Source organism: Pituophis catenifer, unplaced genomic scaffold, assembly GCF_029215685.1.
Source record: "Pituophis catenifer annectens isolate HBS135680 unplaced genomic scaffold, rPitCat1.0.hap2 SCAF_2, whole genome shotgun sequence".
NCBI classification, from domain to species: Eukaryota; Metazoa; Chordata; class Lepidosauria; order Squamata; family Colubridae; genus Pituophis; species Pituophis catenifer.
The window spans coordinates 164,583,943-164,606,273 of record NW_027256882.1 but is presented as its reverse complement, the minus strand read 5'-3'; the positions used below and the strand labels follow the sequence as shown (position 1 = coordinate 164,606,273).

The 22,331-nt window shown below is 41.9% G+C and overlaps 1 protein-coding gene across 6 annotated transcripts in view; it reads right to left on the bottom strand.

Moving 5' to 3' along the window:
- The window catches only part of LOC139310744 (sterol O-acyltransferase 2-like), a 37,874-nt gene extending 15,873 nt beyond the window's left edge, over positions 1-22,001 (bottom strand). For 3 of the 6 annotated variants that reach the window (XR_011599901.1, XM_070934956.1, XM_070934961.1), the window contains exons 1-7: positions 10,213-10,366; positions 9,579-9,676; positions 7,947-8,005; positions 7,303-7,430; positions 7,033-7,089; positions 4,919-5,026; positions 1,232-1,514 (exon numbers count right to left, since the gene is read on the bottom strand). Coding sequence is in view for 5 of the 6 variants with exons in the window: in XM_070934956.1 (XP_070791057.1) it covers positions 1,232-1,514; positions 4,919-5,026; positions 7,033-7,089; positions 7,303-7,430; positions 7,947-8,005; positions 9,579-9,669 (726 nt within the window). In the remaining variant the exon portion in view is untranslated. Of the gene's footprint in view, positions 1-1,231; positions 1,515-4,918; positions 5,027-7,032; positions 7,090-7,302; positions 7,431-7,946; positions 8,006-9,578; positions 9,677-10,212; positions 10,367-18,167; positions 18,229-21,937 lie in introns of those variants that run through there. The other 3 variants (XM_070934959.1, XM_070934958.1, XM_070934960.1) reach the window with 3 other exon arrangements.
- Positions 22,002-22,331: the final 330 nt, after the last annotated feature.

Here is a 22,331-nt window from a genome sequence, read left to right as displayed (position 1 = left end):
TACCAACTCTTTAATTTCCTGCCTGAATTTTTCAAGATTCTGGTTCACAATCTCATCATGTCTTGCCATCTCCTCCAAAACAAATTCCTTTAGGTCTTTAGAGCCATTCTTCTGAATCTGCCAGCTCAAAACTTGCTTATATGATTTGTAAGTGGGGGAAACCCCCCCCCCACAGCTTGGTTGTCTGGCTTTATCTGTTTTGACGCCATCCTGCCACACAAACAAACTCTTTTTTTTTTAAAGGGACTTTCCTCCAAACAATATCAATATCAAGTCTCTAAGAAGGAAGAAACTTAAAATAGAAATTTTTCTCTTCAATTCTAGCCAGCGCTATTGCTTCAGTTACTTTGTAGCATATTAAGCTATTCAAACGGAAGGACTTTCGCTTTCAGCTTTCTTCTTCTCAAGCCTCAGCCAGTCGCCATTTTAAAAACTTTCTTTCTTCACTTTTAAAATCACTCATAGGATTGTTAGAAATACTTGCGATTTAGGGTCCCAAGTCCGGGTTTCATCCTATTTGTTCAGACAATCTGTTAGATTTTGTTGATTGGATTGGTCCCATCGCCTGGCTCTGCAAGAAGCAGAGTTCCCCCGATGCCCGGAGTAGCGGCGAGCTGTATAGGGAGTCACATTCTGCTTCCTCCCCAAGAGTAAAAAAAAAAACTCTGGGGAGTTCGCAGAGGGCTCTACCTGTCCTCGCCGGCTCTATCTCACGTCTCCTAAGGAGATGGAGTTTTTCGAGCCATCTCTCAGCTGTAGAGACGGCTCTTTACAGGCGGTGGGGCTGGCGGTCCCGAAAGACCGTCCGGCGGCGGCGGAAACCAAACCGGAAGCTGCTCAACTTCTTGCTTGGATGAAATCTGCTTATCTTCCAGCTTGCAAGAAGAACATATATTTGAGGCCATGGCAAGTGCTACTGTAAGCATTTATATACAACATATACATGACGATGGCTGCTAAGGACCATAACTTCACAAAATTTTAAAAATGTATTCTATATCTTCTTCCTGGCAATGTATACTGAAGTATATATCTTTAACCTGGCCTACCCTTAATGACTCTATTTGAGGTTTGTCCAGACCATTCAGAGGACAACAGATAGGAGAATGCTGCCTTAAACCTGAAGTGAGGTTGGCATTTCTTCTCTGTACAATGGCAAATATATGGCCTGTCTATGGAAGTAACACCTTTCCCCTATACCCATTTTGTTTGTGCTGCCCCAGTGCCATACCTGCTCATAGATGACAATTTTACGGGAGGCAATTCCCAAATTACAATAGACAGCAATATAGACGGGGAAGAAGCCCAGCACTGCAGCATGGCAGAGCAGCACCAGCAACACCAAGGTGACAGTCAAGAGGTTGGTGAACCTGGTCATCTTCAAGCAGCCTGACCATATTTGCAGGGCCTGGTAGGGCACAAATAAGGTGTAGAGGAACATGCAGAGCCAGGCCAAGAGTGCTGTGGGCAGCTGTCGAAAGCCAATGATAAAGAGCTCGAAATCCAGAACAAGACTGTGGAAGACAAAGAAGAAAAAGAGCTCTAAGGATGCTCCCCAAAAGATAAGGATGTTTCAAATTAAATAAGCAATTTCTCTGGGGCAGCCCCAATATTCAGTGGCATAACTGCTGAAAAGTGAAGGGGATGGGTCCTGCTATTTTTATTTTATTTATTTATTTTATTTATTTATTTTTTAAATTTGATTTATATGCCGCCCTTCTCCAGAGACTCAGGGTGGTTTACAATGTGCTCAGCAATAGCCTTCATCCTTTTGTATATTTATACAAAGTCAGTTTATTGCCCCCACAGCTGGGTCCTCAATTTACCTACCTTAGAAAAGATGGAAGGCTGAGTCAACCTTGAATCTTGGCGAGATTCGAACCTGCAGTAATTGCAGGCAGCTGGTCTTAATAACCAGCTTAATAACAGGGTGCCTTAGACCACTGTACTACCAAGGCTCTTTTGAGAAGGTAAATTCATGAAAGCTCCCATGAACTCTTTAAAATAGTCAGAACAGAGTTAGAATGAAGGAAAACTCACCTCCAACTGAAAAAATTACAATCAGTCCCCCTCATTTTGTCCATAATCTTGTTTTGTTTCATAATCTTCATAATTTCAACTATTGCTCATCCTTAAATATTGGACCCACAAAAATGTCCCCAGCACAATTTAAATGGGTCACGAATAGAGGACTGTGAGGTATTGTGTCATAGCACTGTGTCATATTAGGAACATTACTCAACATTCCTGTCAGAATAATGTCTAATCCTTTTTTGGTATATCTCCCTGAGCTTTCTACTCTGCGGGTCTACAGCTCATGTGGAGCTTAGGTTATTGTATAAGACATTTATTTATTCCATGTAAATCTTCCATTTTGAAAATTCAAGGTGAAACACCTGGAATTTCCTCCTAATCTTATCCCCAGTGAAAGCTGAGAGATTGATCAAGTGACCCAAAGCGACCCAATTAGCTCCCTGGCTGTGAAAGTGAACTTGGCGCTCTGTCTTCTAGTGGACTTCTTCCTTGACCTGCTTCATGCTTGTTGGAATATAAATTAAGAGTTGGAATGTATTACTTAATTGTTTAATTAATTAGCCACTAGATGGCAGTGTTTAGTTAGCATCTATGGTTATAATCCATGGTTCCTTTATATTCTGAGGAGAGTTTCCTGCAACAGTTGTGACAGTTGAAACTATTAACCAGCAAGGCCCATAGTGACTATACACAGGTTTTTCAAGGTGTGTCGCTCCATTGGACTGAGCACATTGTATGGTTTGTGTGCGATCAGCATTACCGATACTTTTTGCCAGATGGCATGTTTTTTCTGGCTCTTCTATCTCTGGTCTGTTGAATATAGAGTCTAATGCTGCTATAAATTCCCTTAGGGTGGCATCTCGCTCACATTCTGGTGAGAGAGAAGTTCCCTGAAGATGGGCTCCATCACGAGTCTGAAAGCTCATGGTGACCGACCCAGATTGGATCCTTATGTTTTTCTTTCCTATGGCCACTGGATCTGGATTGCAAAAATCCATCTGAGATATAGGTGACACAGTGAAATATTTGTATCTCTCTCAGGGGTGAAATTCAACATTTTTATGTACTGGTTCTGTGGACGTGGCTCGGTGGTCATGTGACTGGGCGGGCAGGTGTGGCCAACTCAATGTCACTCCCACCCAGTCACATGACCCCCTCCCCAGGCACACCTACCCATGTTTTGTGGCTCCTGGTGTTTTCTGTGGGAAATGGGTCATGTGACTGGGTGGGCATGGCCAACTTCATTGATCTCACCCTTAGGAAATTTCTCCTTAGTCCAACTCACAATAAAATAGCACTGTTCCAATATTTAGAATAACAGAATTGGAAAGGACCTTGGAGGTCTTCTGGTCCAACCCTCTGCTTATGCAGGAAACCCTGCACCATTTCAGACAAATGGTTACCTAATCTCTTCTTAAAAACCTCCAGTGTTGGAGCACTTAGAACTTCTGGAAGGACGTTGTTCCACTGATTAATTGTTCTGTCAGGAAATTTGAGGGACTCCTATAAAAATGAGGGAGTCTATCTAGTTTCCAAAGCACCAAAAGGCAGAACAAGAAACAATGGATGGAAACTAACCAAAGAAAGAAGCAACCTAGGATTAAGGAGAAATTTCCTAAGGGTGAGACCAATCAATCAATGGAATAGCTTGCCATCACTAAAGGCTTTCAAAAAGAGTGAGGGAAGTGCAGCCCAAAAGGACAGTGCCAGGAACCATTAAAACAATGCAGAAAACTTAAAACAGCCATTTCCCCTTTTTAAAAAAGTCAATCCCAAAGCAAATGCAGCAGCTGAGAGGGAAACTAAGAGCAGCTGCTCAGGCTAATTGAAAACCTGGGCATGCTGCCAAAAGCCATTAACCCTTCCAACTCTATTATTCTATGTTCTAAATTGGGTGCTTCACAGCAGAAGCAATACAGCTGGCTGGACCACACATGCATTAGATTCACGGCCTGTACGATCAAACTGCATCATTGTCCAGTCCTATATCTTTTCCCCCAGGAAGAAACAAGAAGTAGCCAACACTGCAGCAGCTATAAAAAGTCTTGGGAAACTCCAGGGAGGATCACAGAAGAGTTACTTAATACTCTTTATAATGAAAATGTTTGTAATCTTGTCCTCCTTCCTGAAGGGAAAAGGTTAATCCCATTCCTAGATGGGTGATTGATCGGTTTCTCTGCACTAATCATGTCAATTTCTGTTGTTTATTGACTTGATTCAGCGTGTATCGGCTGCATTCCAGCTACAACTGTTGAGCTATTAACTGAAGTGAGAGAGAGAGAGAGAGAGAAAACTCTCTTGCACTTTATTTTTAACTGGTTCTCTGAACTGCCTAAGCAATTTACTAACGGTTCGGGTGAACCGGTGAGAACCGGCTGAATTTCACCTGTGATCTCTCTCTGCCTCCATCACATGGTCGTTTGGACTTTTGCATATCCCAGAAGGAGGGTAGAAGAAGTGAACTGCACAAGTAAGCTACTAGCATAGAGAAGAGTGTTTGGATGCCTAGCAAAGGGGACACCAAAGGAGGCACTCCGCACTTAGGCTAAGTCTCTAGGCAGGCATAGGAGGGTCCCAAGTGTTACTGCTCAACAGGAGCACAAAGGCAAGGAGAAGAACAAATTGCATTTTCTTTTTAGCTAGCAGATGAACAGTGACAAGTGGGAGAAGATGCAGCTGGATCAAGTTCCCTGCAGGGGCCCAAGGACTCGGCAGGGGTCCAAGGTTGTTAAACTTTGGATGGAATCTAAATTCACAGATTAGGTAAATATGTTTTTAGGATTATTACTGTGTCCGTTAGCACAAAATAAATAGCATCATATCCCCAGAACTAGCATACATCAGAGGACAGGCCTTCTACCCCATCCCCTCTCCTGAATCATACCGTCCTTCATCGATGGAATCCACAATGATTTGTTTGAGGACAAAGATACAGAGCATGGCCACAAATATGTGATGGATTGTGCGGAAGTGTTCCACCTCCAGCAACGTGCTGTAAAAGAGAGACAAGTTGCCAGCAAGTAAGTAATAGATGTTGGGAGAGATGGGCAGATGGAGATCATTGGACAAGACCTGGGACCCAAAGATTTTCATTTGGTCTTCTGTGCAAAAACTTGTAGTTTCACTTGTACAAAAGAAATAACATTCAAGTGGCTGAGGGGAAAATGTTCCATCTCTTATGATATACAGGTAGTCCTCAACATACAACCACAATTGAGCCCTTGGACCAGTGGTGGAATCTGAACGAGTTTGTTACTGGTTCACTGGCTGCACATAGTTTCCCAAAGAGCTTGGGAATCTTTTAAAAAACTTTTTAAAGCATTTTTAACTACCAGTTCTGGAAAACCGATATTAAAAAAAGCTTTAAACATAAAAAAAAAAAATTCCGATGATCAGCTGAGCGACGTGCAATCATTGGAACTTTTTTAAAAAAAACTTTTTAAGCATTTTTTACTACCAGTTCTCTGGAACTGGTAGTTAAAAATGCTTTAAAAAGTAAAAAAAAAAAAAAGTTCAGACCATCACGGGTCGCTCAGCTGATCTTCGGAACTTTTTTTTTTTTTTACTATTTTTACTACCAGTTTGGCGAACCAGTAGCATTTTTTACTCCAGGTTCGGACAAACCGACCTAGACTGGTAGCATTTCACTCCTGCCTTGGACCAAGCAGGAAACTCACTCCTGCTGAGACTACAAACAGCCTGACTCTAATATGTTAGTAATAACTCTTTGTACTATCGTGCTAGCCAGCTAATCAACCTACCGTGTTTTCCCGAAAATAAGACCTTATTATCGGGGGTCTTCTTATTTTGGGGGAGCAGGAGGCCTGGGCGGCCTGTGCACTCACAGCCAGGAGTCCAGCAGAGAGAGATTCCCTTTGTGCGCCGCCATCAAGCCCCTCCCCTCCCATGGTGTGTGTGTGTAGAATGTGAGTACCAAGCCACGCGAGTGCCTGTCCCCACCCCCCACTTGTTGATGTGGGTGAAGCTGGTGAGCAACATCACCATAGAGTGGGAAGCAGACTCCCAGAGCAGCCGCTACCCTGGCTGGGGTTTGGAAGCCGCAGAGGCAGAGTTTGGGGGAGAGAAAGAAAGACTTCTGCTGCTTTCCTTGCATGCAGCCAAAAGCAGAAGCAGCAGAAGATGAAGATGGCCTGAGGCCTCACCTTCACACCTGCTCCTCTCCGCTATGATTGCCTGAGCGCTGACTGACTGGAGCACCCGCAGCGAGGCCGCAGGTCCAGTTTACTCTTTCCAGGCGCCCAGCAGCTAGATGCCGGGCAGCTGCGCTGAGGGCAGAGCCGACAGACACAGCTCAGCCACCCCAGCCATGGCCAACACTCCTTACCCGTGGCTGAGCTTGGCCGCCAGTAGCCGCCTTGCGAAAGAAGCCCCGGGGTGGGGCTGCTTGCGCTGGGGCTGCTGTGGTGGGTACTTGGTAGCGCAGGCTATGTGGATGCGGTGCCTGGGCACGGGGGAGAGAGCGGGCGGGCTGCTACAATGGTACAGGAGCCAGAGCAGGCGCTCGAGATCTTACAGTTGGTGCTGTGGGCAGCGAAAGGGGCAGGGGGCACAGGCTGCCTTGGAAGGGTTGGGGGGGTGAGGGACCTGTGTGCACATGTGTGTGTGTGAGAGAGAGGGGCTTATTTTGTGGGGGAGGGAGTATATTTAGGCCCACCCGAAAAATTAAGCTTGGCCTTATTTTCAGGACATGTCTTATTTTCGGGGAAACACGGTAATCCTTTCAAAAATACTTTTTGTTTCCCATCCGCAGTATCTATTCTTTTCATACTCTCCCGGCACCTGCCAAAGAGTCTCAGCATTGTGTTGCTATGGAGCATGCTCAGTCCTTATCGGGCTATTTCCAACTCTTGTTCTTCATCAACAGTGGAGTATCAGTTGGACCCTGAGGCCTTTGGAGCCTGAGGCCTTAGAGATCTGGCTACTTTGCACATTGTCCCTCTGTCTAAGTCTTATCATATCATGGCCAGGCATACTTACTCAAACAAGGACCGTTGAGGGACAAAGACTTTCTTCTTCAGTAGCTGACCCTTCTCTCTGCAAGATAAGATTTCAAAGCAGGTAATATTTAATATATCTCTCAAAACCCTTCTCACCTCTGAGAAGGGGGGTAATGGTGAGAGTCCCTGAGGATTTTACTCCACAGTCATTGATGCTCATCTCTGTTTCAAGGCCATTGAGCCAGCACTGTCTGCTGACTCCATTTTCCCCATCCCTGTTCTAAAATCAATTGCGAGAAACCTCTTCCACCTGCTTTGCTTCTTTGCTGGGACAACACTCAATTGCTGGGGTCTGGAATGAGCTGCTTCTTCCAAGGTCTTGTCCAAGAGATCACTCAGCTGATTGTGTACCTGTTCTAGTACCTTCGCCTTCATTACCTACCAGCAAAACAGAGGGAATTTAATGATGCCCAGGCCTGTCATAGATAGATTCCTAGAATGCATTTAGGTGATGGACTCTGTCAGGGAATTGGACATCACAGATGATGTCCAAATGGAGTCAGAGATGCTGACAGGAACTTGCAGTTTTATATAAACAAATATATTTACAGTAAGAACATCATGAGGTAAATTGCACACAGCACACAGCAACTAATCACGCCTTAGATTGCCTCATGCAGTGGCCAGCTCTCCTCAACCAATTAGCTATAACTGTGTGTTCTTACTCATTGTCCAGTTGCTTCCATTCTTTGATCTGTTACAGAAGCTCCCTTGCCCAGAAAGCCTAATAAACATACAGGACCTAATACTCTATGGCAAGGATAGAGACCATGTGACCGTGGAGACATAGAATTGACCATTTTCATCATTCTTGATAATTCATCATTTAGGGAGAATATTTGTTTCTCTAGTCCACCTGCTTTTATTATTACCTATTATAATATCTATTATTACCTCCAGGTGTCTCTTCCATTGGATGTGGGCAGTGATTTTCTCCAGGTGTTCAACTTCTCCTAGAGAATTAGAAACAGGTTCACTTTAAAAGCATGATTGGACATTGGGCGAATGGAGGAAGTCAGTTCATTGCTGGGATTAGACAGAAATCTTCCCATTGTACAGAGTTTTTTCTTCTAAATTACTACTCCAAATTTCAACCATTAGTTTCTCCACTCTTTGCATACTTTTGTAGCCTTTTTTAAAAAGCAAATTTCCACACTATAGTAACTTCTTTTAAATAGCAGATCTGGAAGTCTGTGTTTAACCTACAAGTCTATTTTGCTTAATTACCAAGTAAAGCAGCACAAAACATTATATCATTTTAGTAGGAAGGAATATTGCCAGTACCTCTAACAAATATTTGAGTGTAGTACAGGTAGTCCTCAACTTACAACCATTCATTTTGTGACCGTTTGAAGTTACAATGGGACTGAAAAAAGTGACCTATGACCATTTTTCACATTTACAACCATTGCAGCATCCCCATGGGCACGGGATTAAAATTTGGACATTTAGCAACTGGCATGTATTTGACAGTGTACCAGGGTCATTAGATCCTCTTTTTGCGACCATCTGACAAGCAAAGTCAATGGGGAAGACAGATTCACTTAACAACAGTGGTACGGTCTTGTGATGAAAATTTCCAAATGTTTTCTTTGTAACTAGTTAACTAAGATGTTAATTTTTCCCTTCAGCTAAATGCTTGCATTGTTTTGTCTTTGAAAGATGAACTTTAGCATTTTCGGACAAATATTAAAGGCACATCTGTTTTTCATGCAAAACTCTTGATCTTTTTTTTTCGTCATTATTTTCCATATTATTTCGTACTGATGTATGGCTCAACCATTATCGGATGCTTGCCTCTCTACCCCACTTCATAGGTTGTTGTCAGGCCCAAAACCAAGAATGCCATGCAGTGATTCTTCCCAGCTGAGTTCTTCATTATTTCAGACCTATAGGCAGAATTTTGCCAAACCCTGGACTCTACTATCTGCATCTACAATATACTATTAGGGAAGGGCTGTCTTCAGCCTCTTTTCTCACATATAATGTCTGGACTGAACTGTCTCCTTACCCCTTTGTGAATGCACCCCTTCCTTCCTGGGAATCCAGCTTCTTACTACATTCCATCACATCTGAAAATGATTAAAGATTGCATCTGCCATCCTTTCTGTAGAACCCTTTGGTATAACTTCCCCCTATTTTCTTCTTCCTTTAGTGCACATTCGATCATCTCCTGTTCCAGAATCCCTACAATTACTTTGTAAATAAGGAGAACGCTCTGTATTAAGGAGAATACATAGAACATACACTATACCTTTAACTACAAGTTCTGCAGTCTTTTAGGAGGCATTCAGAATGGCAGGAGCTTCTTGGGGTTGAATTGCAAAGCATTTGGGGGACACTATGTATCTTTCCAGTAAAGTAATATAAGGCTTTTTGCTGTGGTTCCCAAAATGCTAATCTCTGCATAGTACTACCTAATTCCAAGACCTAATTGAAAATCCCCAGATAATTTATCTACATTAAGGATATCCCCCCATTTGTGCAACAAAATATATCATCCATGCCCCTTAAATGCCTCCTTACCATTGAGTAATTGTGTTTCCTCTTCTCCCCTTGTCTGCTCCTGAGAGCTTCTTTGCCTCATGCCTCCAGTGCTCATTTCCCTTGGGTCCATGATGGTTCTGAAAGTAGAGTTTCTTAGGTTATTTTCACCCTCTAGCCCAGCAGTCAGGTAACTAATTCACCACGGGAAGAAATAAAGCCTCTGGAATTAGAACTTTGCAGTTCCTTAATGCACCAATGATTTAACTGGTATCAGGTACTGATAGCAAAGGTAGAGGTCTGACCTCCCTATCCTGATTGTCAAGTTATACATTTTCAACTGAACTTTGCTTAGAGAAGAGTTGTAATGAAGCAAGGTTTCCAAGATCTTCCATTATTCACAGTTTTATTTTCTGAATCAAATTAGCAAATATTTATTTCTTACAGCTGAAACAATTCCATCTGAGAGTCAGTGAAAAGGAGCTATTTATTTCTCAGGTTCTATGATTTGAGAATATGTCAAGGATATATTTTCTTGGCTGAAGTCACACTCTGTAATTCAACTGCATTTTCCCCAGCTGTTTAGTCACAAGGCCAGAAAGTTCTCTAGTAATAATATTGGGGACAGAGGTAGAACCCCCAACAGTTGAAATAGGAGGCAAAATAAGGAAGCTACCTCAGTCAGCAGATGCTGTGCGTGGCTGGGTTAAGATGCAATAGGAGATGCTGGCTATTCACTGGTGCTGAGGAAAGAGAATTTTTAAAATAAACAAACAAATAATTGCTTGGTGGGACCACATAGTAATAGTTAATAGCAATAGCAATTGCACTTAGACTTCCATACCACTCCATAGTGCTTTACAGCCCTCTCTAAGTGGTTTACAGAGTCAGCATATTGCCCCCAACAATCTGGATCCTCATTTTACCACCTCAGAAGGATGGAAGGCAGAGTCAACCTTGAGCCTTTGAAGATCAAACTCCTGGCAGTGGGCAGAATTAGCCTGAAATATTGCATTCTAACCTCTGCGCCACCACAGCTCTAATAAGGAGTCAAAATGCCCTATGGAAATACCCAGTGGTGGGATTCAATTTTTTTAACAACAGGTTCTGTGGGCGTGGCTTAGTTGGGGGTGTGGCTTGGCAATCATGTGACTGGGTGGGCGTGGCTAGCTGGTCACGTGACTGTGTAGGCATGGCTAGCTGGTCATGTGACTGTGTAGGCATGGCTAGCTGGTCATGTGACCGGGTGGGCGTGGCTATGTGCATAGGGACTACTCAGAGGGCTGAAAAAAAGTCATTTCTGACTGGGCTGCACTTTTGACCGGTCCACACACTTATGACCATCCTCACATTTATGCCCGTGCAGCTTTCTTAACAACCATGTCACTCATTTCACAACTGCTTCTCTTCACCATGGTGACAAGATAGGGCAAAAACGTAAAATGTGAGGACAGTCGTAAGTTCGAGGACTGGTCAAAAGTGTGAGGACCAGTCAAAAATAACTTTTTCAGCCCTCTGAGTAGTCCATATGCACAAAAGGACTACCCAGAGGGCTGAAAAAAGTCATTTCTGACAGGTCCTCGCACTTTTGACCGGTCTTCGCACTTATGACTGGTTATCATTTATGTCCATTGTAGCATTCTTAACAACCATGTCACTCATTTCATAACTGCTTCTCTTCACCATGGTGACAAGATAGGGCAAAAACGTAAAATGTGAGGACAGTCGTAAGTTCGAGGACTGGTCAAAAGTGCGAGGACCAGTCAGAAATAACTTTTTCAGCCCTCTGAGAATCCATATGCATAAAAGGATACAGCAGTAGAGAGGGATGAAGGAAGGGAAGGGAAATTAGAGTAGGAGGGAGGGTAAGAGAGGGAGGAAGAGAGGAGAAGGAGAAAGGAAGAGGAAGTAGGGAGGAGAAGAAGAGGGGGAGGAAGAGAAAGTAAGAAGGAAAGAAAAGAGAGAGGTGGTAGGTTTGAGGAGAAAGATTGCTGTACAATAAAAAAGATGAAAGGGAAGAAAGCCAACCCCAAACAAATATAAAGATATTAAGATAAAAGAATGAATTGTTAAACTTTAAAGAATAAAAGAGAACTAATATGAATAAATAACAATAATTAGAAACACACATACAAACAATGTATTTTCTTTGAACAGAGTATTTGGCCGGTTCACAAATTTAAACAGTGTTTAGTCATTTCAATTAAATTTACAATTTCTATATTTCCTTTTTGCCATATTTATTCCTCATCTATTTTTGTAAAAAACCAATATTACCCTTCATCCTCATCTCCAATCTTAATCAAATTCAATTTTTCCCTTCTATTCTATATTATACCCCTTCCCATTGTCATCTATTTTTATATCCATCCTCACATTGGTTAATTATGTAATATTACAGTTGTTTAATATAAATTCAACATTTTAATATAAATCAATTGGTTATATAACTACCTTTTTTGTATATTAATCAATATGAACATGAATATTCCAATTATTTCCATGCAATCCAATTTCTTACAAATCAATTAATTATATTTACCAATAATAATAAACCAAATAATTTCCCCCATATATTCCTCCAAACCACAACTTAACCATTTCTGCTTTCAGAAATATACAATTAATAGTATCTCAATTATTACAATTCCCTAGTTAAATAGAGCTTTTTTTCTTTTGTGTTTTAAAATCTTGAACTCTCCTCTTTTTCCCTAAATTTCCCATTGTTTGCACCTACCTTTTTTGGTGAGGAAAAAGAAAAGAAATCTGCCTGCCTAATTATCCAACCTTGCGGCAACAGCAAAGCAGTTTCAGTTTCATTTTTCAGGATAGCTAGGGGGAAAAAAAATTGCTCCAGCAAGCAGCAGAGCCCTGAGCAAAACAGCTGAGACAAATCAGCTGAGACTCGGGAGCCGATCTAAGCAAGGGCTAATTAGCCTATGCTGAAGCTCCGCAGGCCAATAAAATTACAAAAAAACACCGAACCCTTTGTTAAATTGCTGGCTCGCCCGCCCCTCGCCCACCACTATTTATTGGCAATAAATAGTGGTGCGGAGGGGCGAGGCAAGCCAGCAATTTAACGAACGGTTCGGCTACACCACTGGCTATAGGGTGGCCCTTTGAAGCCCTGCGGCAAGAATTTGAAGTTTTTTTCCCCTAGCCATCAGCTGGGACTCCGGAGGAGCAATAGATTGGGAGTGGGCGGGGTAAGCGAACGGCCGGCGATCCAACAGAGCAGAGAGGGTGAGTGAAGGCGTGGAAGCTGCTTTCTCCATCCTGCTCTCTTGCGTCCGGAGCCGGTGGGGAACCACGTGGCAGCCCACGTGGATCCCAGGCAGTGGAACTCAGGCTAGGGAAGGGGTGGGCAATTGTGGCTCTTTTACAACCTGTGGCCTTCAACTCCCAGAATTCCTGAGACAGCCAAGCTGTCTCAGGAATTCTGGAAGTTGAAGTCCACAGGTTGTAAAAGAGCCACAATTGCCTATCCCTGGCTACAGTAGGCTGGCACCGCGTGGGTGGGAGGCGGCGAGGGGCGGGCGAGCCAGCAATTTAACAAACGGTTCGGTGTGCTGCGGGGCCAATAAATTACAAAAAAACACCGAACCGTTTGTTAAATTGCTGGCTCGCTCGCCCCATTTATTGGCAATAAATAGTAGTGTGGAGGGGCGGGGCAAGGGGCGGGGTGAGTCAGCAATTTAACAAAGGGTTCGGCCGAACCCCCTAGAACCGGCAGAATCCCACCACTGGAAATACCATGAAGAGCATGGATGAAGATCACTACAAATACATGGGAATATTTCAAGCTAAAAACATCAAGCACAATGAAGTCAAGAAGAATGTTAGAACTGAATACCGTATTTTCTGGCGTATAAGACGACTGGACGTATAAGATGACCCCCAACTTTTCCTGTTAAAATATAGGGTTTGGGCTATGCTCGTCGTATAAGACTACCCCTCTTCCAATGCACACCAAATAAAAATTAAAAAACATCAACTGGCTCACCCACAATGTAAAAGCAGCTGTGCTAGACCCAAAATGGCCCCTGCAACAAGCAGGAACCTCACACAGGCACAAAAAGCCCCCCCCAAAAAAACTTTCACACTTTACACACACACAACACAACACAACTGGCTCACCCACAATGTAAAAGCAGCTGTGCTAGACCCAAAATGGCCCCTGCAACAAGCAGGAACCTCACACAGCCACAAAAAGTCCAAAAAACCAACTTTCACACTTTACACACACAAAATTCCACATACAGCTTTGTGAGATTTTGTGTGTTTGTGTAGTTAGAGTGAAACACTACAGAAACACACTAAATCTCAGAAAGCTGCACAAATATTATTTTATTTTATTTTATTTTTATTTTTATATGAAAGCTAAATTTAAAACTTCCTAAACTTTAAATGGCTAGGTCTAAAAAAGAACAATTAAAAAAATCCCCAATTGACTATTTTTTTAAAGCTCCCAAAGGGGGAAAAAACTTACCCAATAAAACAGGGGTCTCCAACCTTGGCAACTTTAAGACTTGTAGATTTCAACTCCCAGAATTCCTCAGCCACCTTTGCTTTGCTGGCTGAGGAATTCTGGGAGTTGAAGTCCACAACTCCCTGCTTGCTTGATTGCAGGCAGGGAGTTGCTTGCTGATGGAATGGATTCAGGCAAGCGAAGCAAGGCAAGCGTTGCGACTAGCAGCTAAGGTAAGCAAGCTGGAGGGGGAAAACTTTTTTTCTTTTACATGGCTCTGGCGATCCAAGCTGAGTTGCAGGCAACTCAGCTGGGATCGTCAGAGCTGGGATCATCAGAGCTGGGATCGCCAGAGCCATTTAAGGCTCGTCAGAGCCTTTCGGGCTGGTCTGCCTGGTTACAGGAGAACGACACCCGGTGTATAGGACGACCCCCGACTTTTGAGAAGATTTTCATGTGTTAAAAAGTCGTCTTATACACCGGAAAATACGGTACATCATGAGAGTGAAGATTTTAAAGTCCAAACTCAGAAGAAGAAATACCACCAAGGCAATTAATACTTGGGGAATTCCAGTCATTAGATACAGAGCTGGGCCATACACAGCTACAGCAGTGGACTGCACTCAAGCAGAACGAAAAGCCCTGAATAGGGAGACCGGACAAAATAGTAAAAAATGATTTATGCCCTTCTACTTACCAAGCACGGGCGAGTGTGGAATGTTGCAAGTATACCAGATAGTTGAAGAATAAAAAAGGGCATTGGAAGAATGCCTGAAGGACAGTGAAAAAGATCTACTGAAGCTAGTACACCAGGAAGGCTAAGTAAGTCTAGGAAAGACCAAACTGGCCTACAAAAAAATTAAATGAAGAATAGAAAAAAGACATTGCAAGGCAAAGTATTACATGGCCAATACAAGAAAAGCAAAATACAGGCTAATAACAACAAGAGCTGGCAATGGCTAAGAGCAGGAAAGTTGTAGAAAGAGACAGGAAATTCTGGCTGCACAACCAAATCTTAAGAACAAAAAACATACAAAGCCAGAATTAAGAAGACAGCAACAGAAAGCAAATGCCGCCTCTGAAAAGAAGCTGAAGAGAATGGATCACCTTGTGAGCTACAAGAAGCTCTCCCAGATTGACAACAAACAACGGCATAAGAAAGTAGCAACAATAATACATTGGAATATCACTAGAAATATCATTTGCCTGCAAACAAAAACTGTTCAGAGCACAAAATAGACAAAATAATAGAAGAAGAAGAAGCTAAAGTGCTCTAGAATTCAAAATTCATTGTTGGATATGTCAGGGGGAAAACCAGATCATGAGCATAGCAGTGGTGGCGGGGAGCTCTGCCCACCTGCCCGGATGCTTCTGCTTGCTTGCTTGTTTGTTTGTTTGTTTGTTTGTTTGTTTGTTTATTTATTTATTTATTTATTTATTTATTTATTTATTTATGTACATATTAGATAATATATATATAATATATAATATATATAAGTATAAGCATGAAATGAATACATAAAATGAGTACAATTAAAGGGAACATTAGGAAAGGAACGGTAAGCACGCTGGTGCTCTTATGGACGCCTCTTAGGAGTCTTTAATAAATCATACTCTAAAGATATTAAATATCTCACAATTCACATAATAACAGCCGCAAGAATAATATATGCAAAAAATTGGAAGCAAGAAAAAACGCCAAACGAAACGATTTAATAGAAATTTTTTTAGAATGCGCTGAAATGGATAGGTTAACCAAAGAAATACAAGAAAGAGAAGAATCAGATTACTATAAAATATGGAATAAATGGTATAATTGGTTAAAAATTAGAAACAAACAAAAAACTTAGAGGGGAAATATTACCGATATAGAAAATGTTATTACACTAAGGAGAGGTGAAGAAATATATAACAAGCAGAATGTAACTTTGAAACAATGCTTAACAAGGAAACATAATTTCTTTTGTTTATATGTTGTATAAATGTTTGTTGTGTGTATGTTATGTTATGTTTTTTTTAATATTTATACTCTAATAAAAATGTATTAAAAAATAAAAGAAATAAAGGGAGACTAGTATAGATCTATTTCAAGCTATTTAGCTCTCATCAGGTAGCCATACCCTTACTTGGATTCGAACTTGGGTTGCCTGCATGTATTAATTGTATTAACCTCTGAGACACAAGTTCTCCTTGTGCGCAGAATATGTTGCGCGCGAGCAAGCACCCAGTAGCAATGGGTTTTGAAACCCGGCCCTGATTCAGAGGTTTATAAGAATTTGAAGCATAACAGTCATAAAATCTTTGCTATAAGGCAATTACATCAGATTACAATGAAGGTCAATCAGACAAGCAGTCAAAATGGATGGCATGAGGCCAATTGCCCCTGATCCAGTGTCCAGCATTTCATTATATGCCATAAAACTGGAAAGCACATGACTTTCAGGATTCTGCCAACTAGTCATAACAACAGGGACAGTTTTCCATTCCTTTAACCTCAATGTTACAACATGGTTATTTTTACATGTATTTTAAGCACATACTTCCTCTTTACCCACAACATCTTGCCAGCTAAGCAATTGCCAGTGTTGAAAAGCACAATTTTGACATACTTAAAGGTCACAATTTCAGCACACAGAACAATATTGATTTTATTTCAGGCCCTTCAGACCTTAATATACACGATAGTGCAGGTAAATAGGCTTTATTAAAAAACAAAGGTGTACATTATTTTTTTTTCTTCTTACAGATACTACCAGTAGATGGCAGTGTTTCAAATTTGGATCTATGGCATATACTCTATGTTCTTTTGTTCTAAGTAGAGTTTCCTGTTTCCTGTTACAGTTAAGCAGTAAACACATAAAGCATGCATGCAGCAGCATCAACAGTCTGGTCATAGCCAGCTACAGCAAATAAAAGCAAGATACAGCAACAGAAAGAAGACTGCAACAGAAGAAAATGGCCAGTAGCACAGCAGCAATAAAGATTTTATTTGTGAATCTGACAAACCAGAACTAACAGTCTTGAAAATTCAAGATGAAGATGCTGCTAACAAGAGAAGCTACATGGAACTGTATAAATGAAGCTAGGCCAGAACAAAATCCTTCAGATGAGTGGATAGAGAAAGCTCAGAAAGCTCAGAGTACAATTTCTCTTAGCATAGGAGATGATCAAATCATACATATATGTGAAACTGCTAAAGGAATGTGGGAAGGATTACAAAAAGTGCACAAAAGAGCCTTATTTCAGCAATAAACTGTATTTGAGTGCAAAGCTATACCAAACCAAGCTGATGAAATGCCAGGCTATGCAGGATTACATAATCAGACATTGGAAATGATTGAACACATGAGAGGTGTAAGAGAAGAAATAGAAGATTTTCATGTCGCATTTTATTTTATCATGTCACGTTTCATTTTAAGTCCTGACATAATAAAGAAATTAACCGAGAATGACTGCAAGTGGAATAAAAATTAGTCCATATGATCAAATAATGATATGCAACGGCTATATAAAAGGAAAGGTGATAAGAAAAGCCTTTCCAAAGCAGAGTAACAGCAGAGCTAAAAAAGCTCTGGACTTAATTCATTCAGATCTTTGTGGTTCAATGAAAACATTGACTCCAGGAAAGAAGAAGTATTTTCTCACTTTTATAGATGATTATTCCAGGTATATTACACAATATCTCTTACACAACAAAAGTGCGGTACCAGAGAAAGTAAGCTACAAATTAGGCAAAATGCCAAGTGTCTTGTACACAGACAACGAAACTGAATATACAGGTGACAACACACAGGCAATTCTCAGAAAGCATGGCATAATAATTCAAAGTCCTGTACCATTCAACCCAGAACAAAACAGGTTTGTAGAAAGAAAGAATCATACTTTGTGAGAGTGTAAGAACTATGTTGTTTGATGCAGATATGCCAACCACATGGGGGGGGGGGAGGCCAATATGACTGCATACTATCTCCAAAATCAACTACCAGGAAAATCCACTGAGAAAAACTCCACATGAACTGTGGAATGGAAAAAAACCCAAATTTAAGCCATCTAAAAATTTTTTGAACCAAAGCCTATGTGCACACCCCAAAAGAAAAGCATACAAAATGGGATGCTTGTGCAAAGGAAGGTGTACTTGTGGGGCAGGAGTGGGTTCCACTTACCTTTACTACCAGTTCGCAAGAAGCTTCGGCGCATGCGCAGATTGTCAGTGATGTCATCGGGGTGGGGTGGGGGGTGGAGGCTCCCACCGCCATTACTTGTTTTTTAAAAGGTTTTTATTAAGTTACATAGTTATACAATTCAACAATTTTCATTTAAGCTGCAGTTTTTTCATATACATATATACAAGTTTATATACATGGTCTCTTAAATTATTTGATTAATTTAATATTACACTCTCTCTTCTTTTACTTTTTGCGTTTACTTTCCATCCACTTATATCAAATTTCCCACCATGTAAAATTCTGAATTCTCTTTCTCGTTTATCGCATAGGTTAATTTACACATCTCTGCGTCCCACCGCCATTACTATCAGTTCGCAAGAATCGGACTGAACCGGGAGCAACCCACCACTGTTGTGGGGTACAGTGAATCTCAAAAGGGACACAAACAAGGTACCCATCAGTAGAAGTATAATTACTGATGAAATCTCAGTGTGTTCAAAATTTAATGAAGTAACACAAATGCTTCAAACTGTTGGATAAACTTCTCCTGCGGGACTCAGGGCGGTATACAGCCGAGATAAAACATAGCATATAAAATTTAAAAACAGTTAAAAAAACAATTAAATAATTTCGGCCCAAAATTTAAAACAACCCAATTAAAACCGAATTCAATTAAAACTGAGAGGATGGGATCAAGCCAGCCCGGCTAGATGGAATAAGTGTGTTTTCAGGGCCCGACAAAAAGTCCGGAGGTCTGATATCGTGCGTATCTCAGGGGGTAGGTCATTCCAGAGGGCAGGTGCTGCCACAGAGAAGGCTCTCCCCCTGGGGGTCGCCAGCTGGCACTGTTTGGCCGACGGGACCCTGAGGAGGCCCTCTCTGTGCGAGCGAACCAGTCGGTGGGAGGCTATTGGCGGCAGAAGGCGGTCTTGCAGATATCCCGGCCCTAAGCCATGGAGCGCTTTAAAGGTGGTCACCAACACCTTGAAGCGCACCCGGAAAACCACAGGAAGCCAGTGCAGCTCGCGCAGGAGAGGTGTCATATGTGAGCGCCCCGTCGCTCCCATAATCCCCCACGTGGCCGCATTCTGGACTAACTGCAGCCTCCGGGTGCACCCCAGGGGAGCCCCATGTAGAGAGCATTGCAGTAGTCCAGGCGAGAAGTGACGAGTGCTTGAGTGACTGTGCGTAGGGACTCCCGATCCAGAAAGGGGCGCAACTTCTCTCCTATGTCGCTTGCATAGTTGAATGTTGCATAGAAATACATTCCAATAATGAATTCCAAACATCCACATTCTACCACTAATTATATTAGCCCCATTTTGAATCTTAGTTCTGCAAATCTGTTTCTTATGCTTCTTCTTGTCCTCCCCACCCCCTGCTTCTTCTTGTCATCCAGTCTGTCTGCAGAGCTGCTGCTGTTGCTGTGGCTCTCCAAAGGGCCGGCACTGAGCTACTGGGGCTTTGGCTCTGGCTCTAGCTGGGCTGGGGGACTAGGGCAGCGGCTGCAGCCTCTTTTGGATTCTCCTTCCTGTCTCTGGGTTTTAGCATTACACGAGCAACATAGGAGAGACGTTTGGCTGGGATGCCTTTATTGCTTCTGATGGATTTGGTGATTGAAACCTCTTGCAGTCTGGTTTCTTCTTTTATAACCCTTGGATAGTGATTTTCAGTTAATTTATTTGTTATGTCAGGACTTCAGTGCTCAAGTCGTCTGTGCTAAGTGTGAATGCAGTTTGAATGTTTTTCCTCCTTGGCAGTATTAGCTACCGGATTGCAGTTCAGTTGGTACAGTTCATCTGTAATTTTAGCCCTTGCAAGTAAGGTTTAAAAGCAAATCATGTTGCAATGCAGACCAGCCTTTTTTAACTGTACTGGCACAGGATGATTGAACTTGGAGTAGGTTATGGACAACAATCTGGACTTTATCTTCTTTCTGTTCAGTTAGATTAAGAACAATGTTTCTATCAATTGGCAAGAAGATGATAATCACATAAATTCATGGACACATGGACACTATCAACTGAGGAGTATAATGAGAAAAGTTTCAAAAGAAAAATGGGGTTCAGTGATTTATTACTTAAGTGAGAGCATTAGTAAATCAATAAAGAAGCATGGGGCAAAGCAATTGCATTTTGTTGTGAAAGAATTGCACAAGTGAGTAAATTTCAGAACTGGCACTCAGATTAACTAAGTGAACCTGGTGCAAAAGGGAAAATTCTGAGCTCAGGGAATTTATTCTCACCAGCAGAACTTAATGGAGCTTATAGTTCTTCCTATATAAAAATCTACTAATAAACACCGTGTTTCTTGCATTTGGTAGTGGTAGTAGAAGAAGATGATGGTGAGTTTACCAGGGAATCCTGATTTATTTCCTGTCCTTTTCTGAGTTTTATACATTATAATAAACTCTGGTTATATCTTTATGGTTGTGTTAAAGATAACTCTATGTCCCTTCTATTTTCTATTTTCAAGTCCTGCTCTAAAATGGCTCACTCACTCTAGGCCAGGGCTGTCAAATTCACGGCCTGTGGGCTGGATGTGTTATGCGCTGGCCATGCCCATGCCTGGCAAAAGGGGAAAAAGTCACAATACATTACATGATGCCACCATTATGACATGAGTTTGACACCACTGCTCTAGGCAAAGTTCTCTCTCTCTCTCTCTCTCTCTCTCTCTCTCTCTCTCTCTCTCTCTCTCTCTCTCTCTCTCTCTCTCTCTCTCTCTTTCTCTCTCACTCCCTCTCCCACCCTATCTCCCTCCCTCCACCTATCATCTATCTAATGTAGATACGTGCCCAGCTCAATTCTTGTGACTCTGGCAGCTCATTGTACTACACATAAAAACAGGAAATCATTAAACATTACAGTATAAAGATACCATGATCACTGCTATTCAAAGCCACCAAGAGTCCTAGGAGCAGGGGTGAAATGCTCCCGGTTCAGACCAGATTGCCCGATCTGGTAGCGATGGCGGCAGGTGGTTCAGAGAACCGGTAGCAAAAATCCCTGCCCCCCCTCATGCCCAGCTGAGCCGCGTGATCATCAGAAGTTTTTTTTTAATTTTTAAAAGCATTTTTTCTACAACTTTTTCAGCGGAAAAAATGCTTTTAAAAGTAAAAAAAAAAGCCTCTGATGATTGTGCGGCTCAGCTGGGATCGTTGAAGAAAAAAATGCTTTTAAAAGCCTCTGACAATCCCAGCTGAGTTGCCTGATTGTCAGAGGCTTTTAAAAGCATTTTATTTTACAACCTCTTGGGCCAAAGAGCTTGTAGAAAAAGTGGTTTTAAAAGTTTTTTTTTAAAAGTTGGCCACGCCCACAGAACCGGTAGTAACAAATTTTACATTTCACCACTGCCAGATTGCACTCAAGAAGTGCAATCACAATCAAGTCTCAGTACTGTAACCTGGCCTGAAATCTGACTGAAAAGATCTAGATAAGGTCTGGGGAACTTTGAAGCTGTAGGCCTAGGTACAACTCAACATTCTCCCCCCAGATCGAAAGATTTGAGGTCAGAGAGGAATTCTCAAGGTCTGTGGAATCGAGCAACTGTTTCTTAAGGAAAGAGGACTCAAAGCAGGCAGAATCATCTCCTCCTTCAAAGAAGCGTTCACAGCTCAGGATCCAACCACATATCATTTCCTAGGAAGCCTTGTGCGTGTCATTTCCTTGGCTATAATGTAGAAGTAGATTGAATTTATTCCTCAATGGTTTTTCAACTCCCTAGTCTACAGATTTGCAATTCCCCGGATGTCTCCACATACTAACCTGATCTGATTCAGCTTAGCTTCCCAGTTCTGACAAGGCCGTCCAGGACTGTCACCATCTCCCATCTCCTCCACCAAATGCAGGCGTGAGAGCAGCATTGCTCAGTTTTTCTTTTGCTCTTTGTTTATAGAGGCTACAGGTTTGTGTACATTATGTTAAAAGTTAACTTAGTTTTGTCTGTGGTGATTTCCATGCTACAGATAAAGAAAGTCATGGTGACCTGGAAAGAGAGAACTTCATCCCTGGCTACTACAAACAGGAAAGGAGGAATCTCAAGGTATAGGCATTTTATTCCAGTTATTCTCAGTATTAGGTGTCCAGATATTGTTCTGTCATTTCCAGCCAAAATGAGCAATTGTCAGTGGTGATGACAGCCATCAGGTGATTCATGATT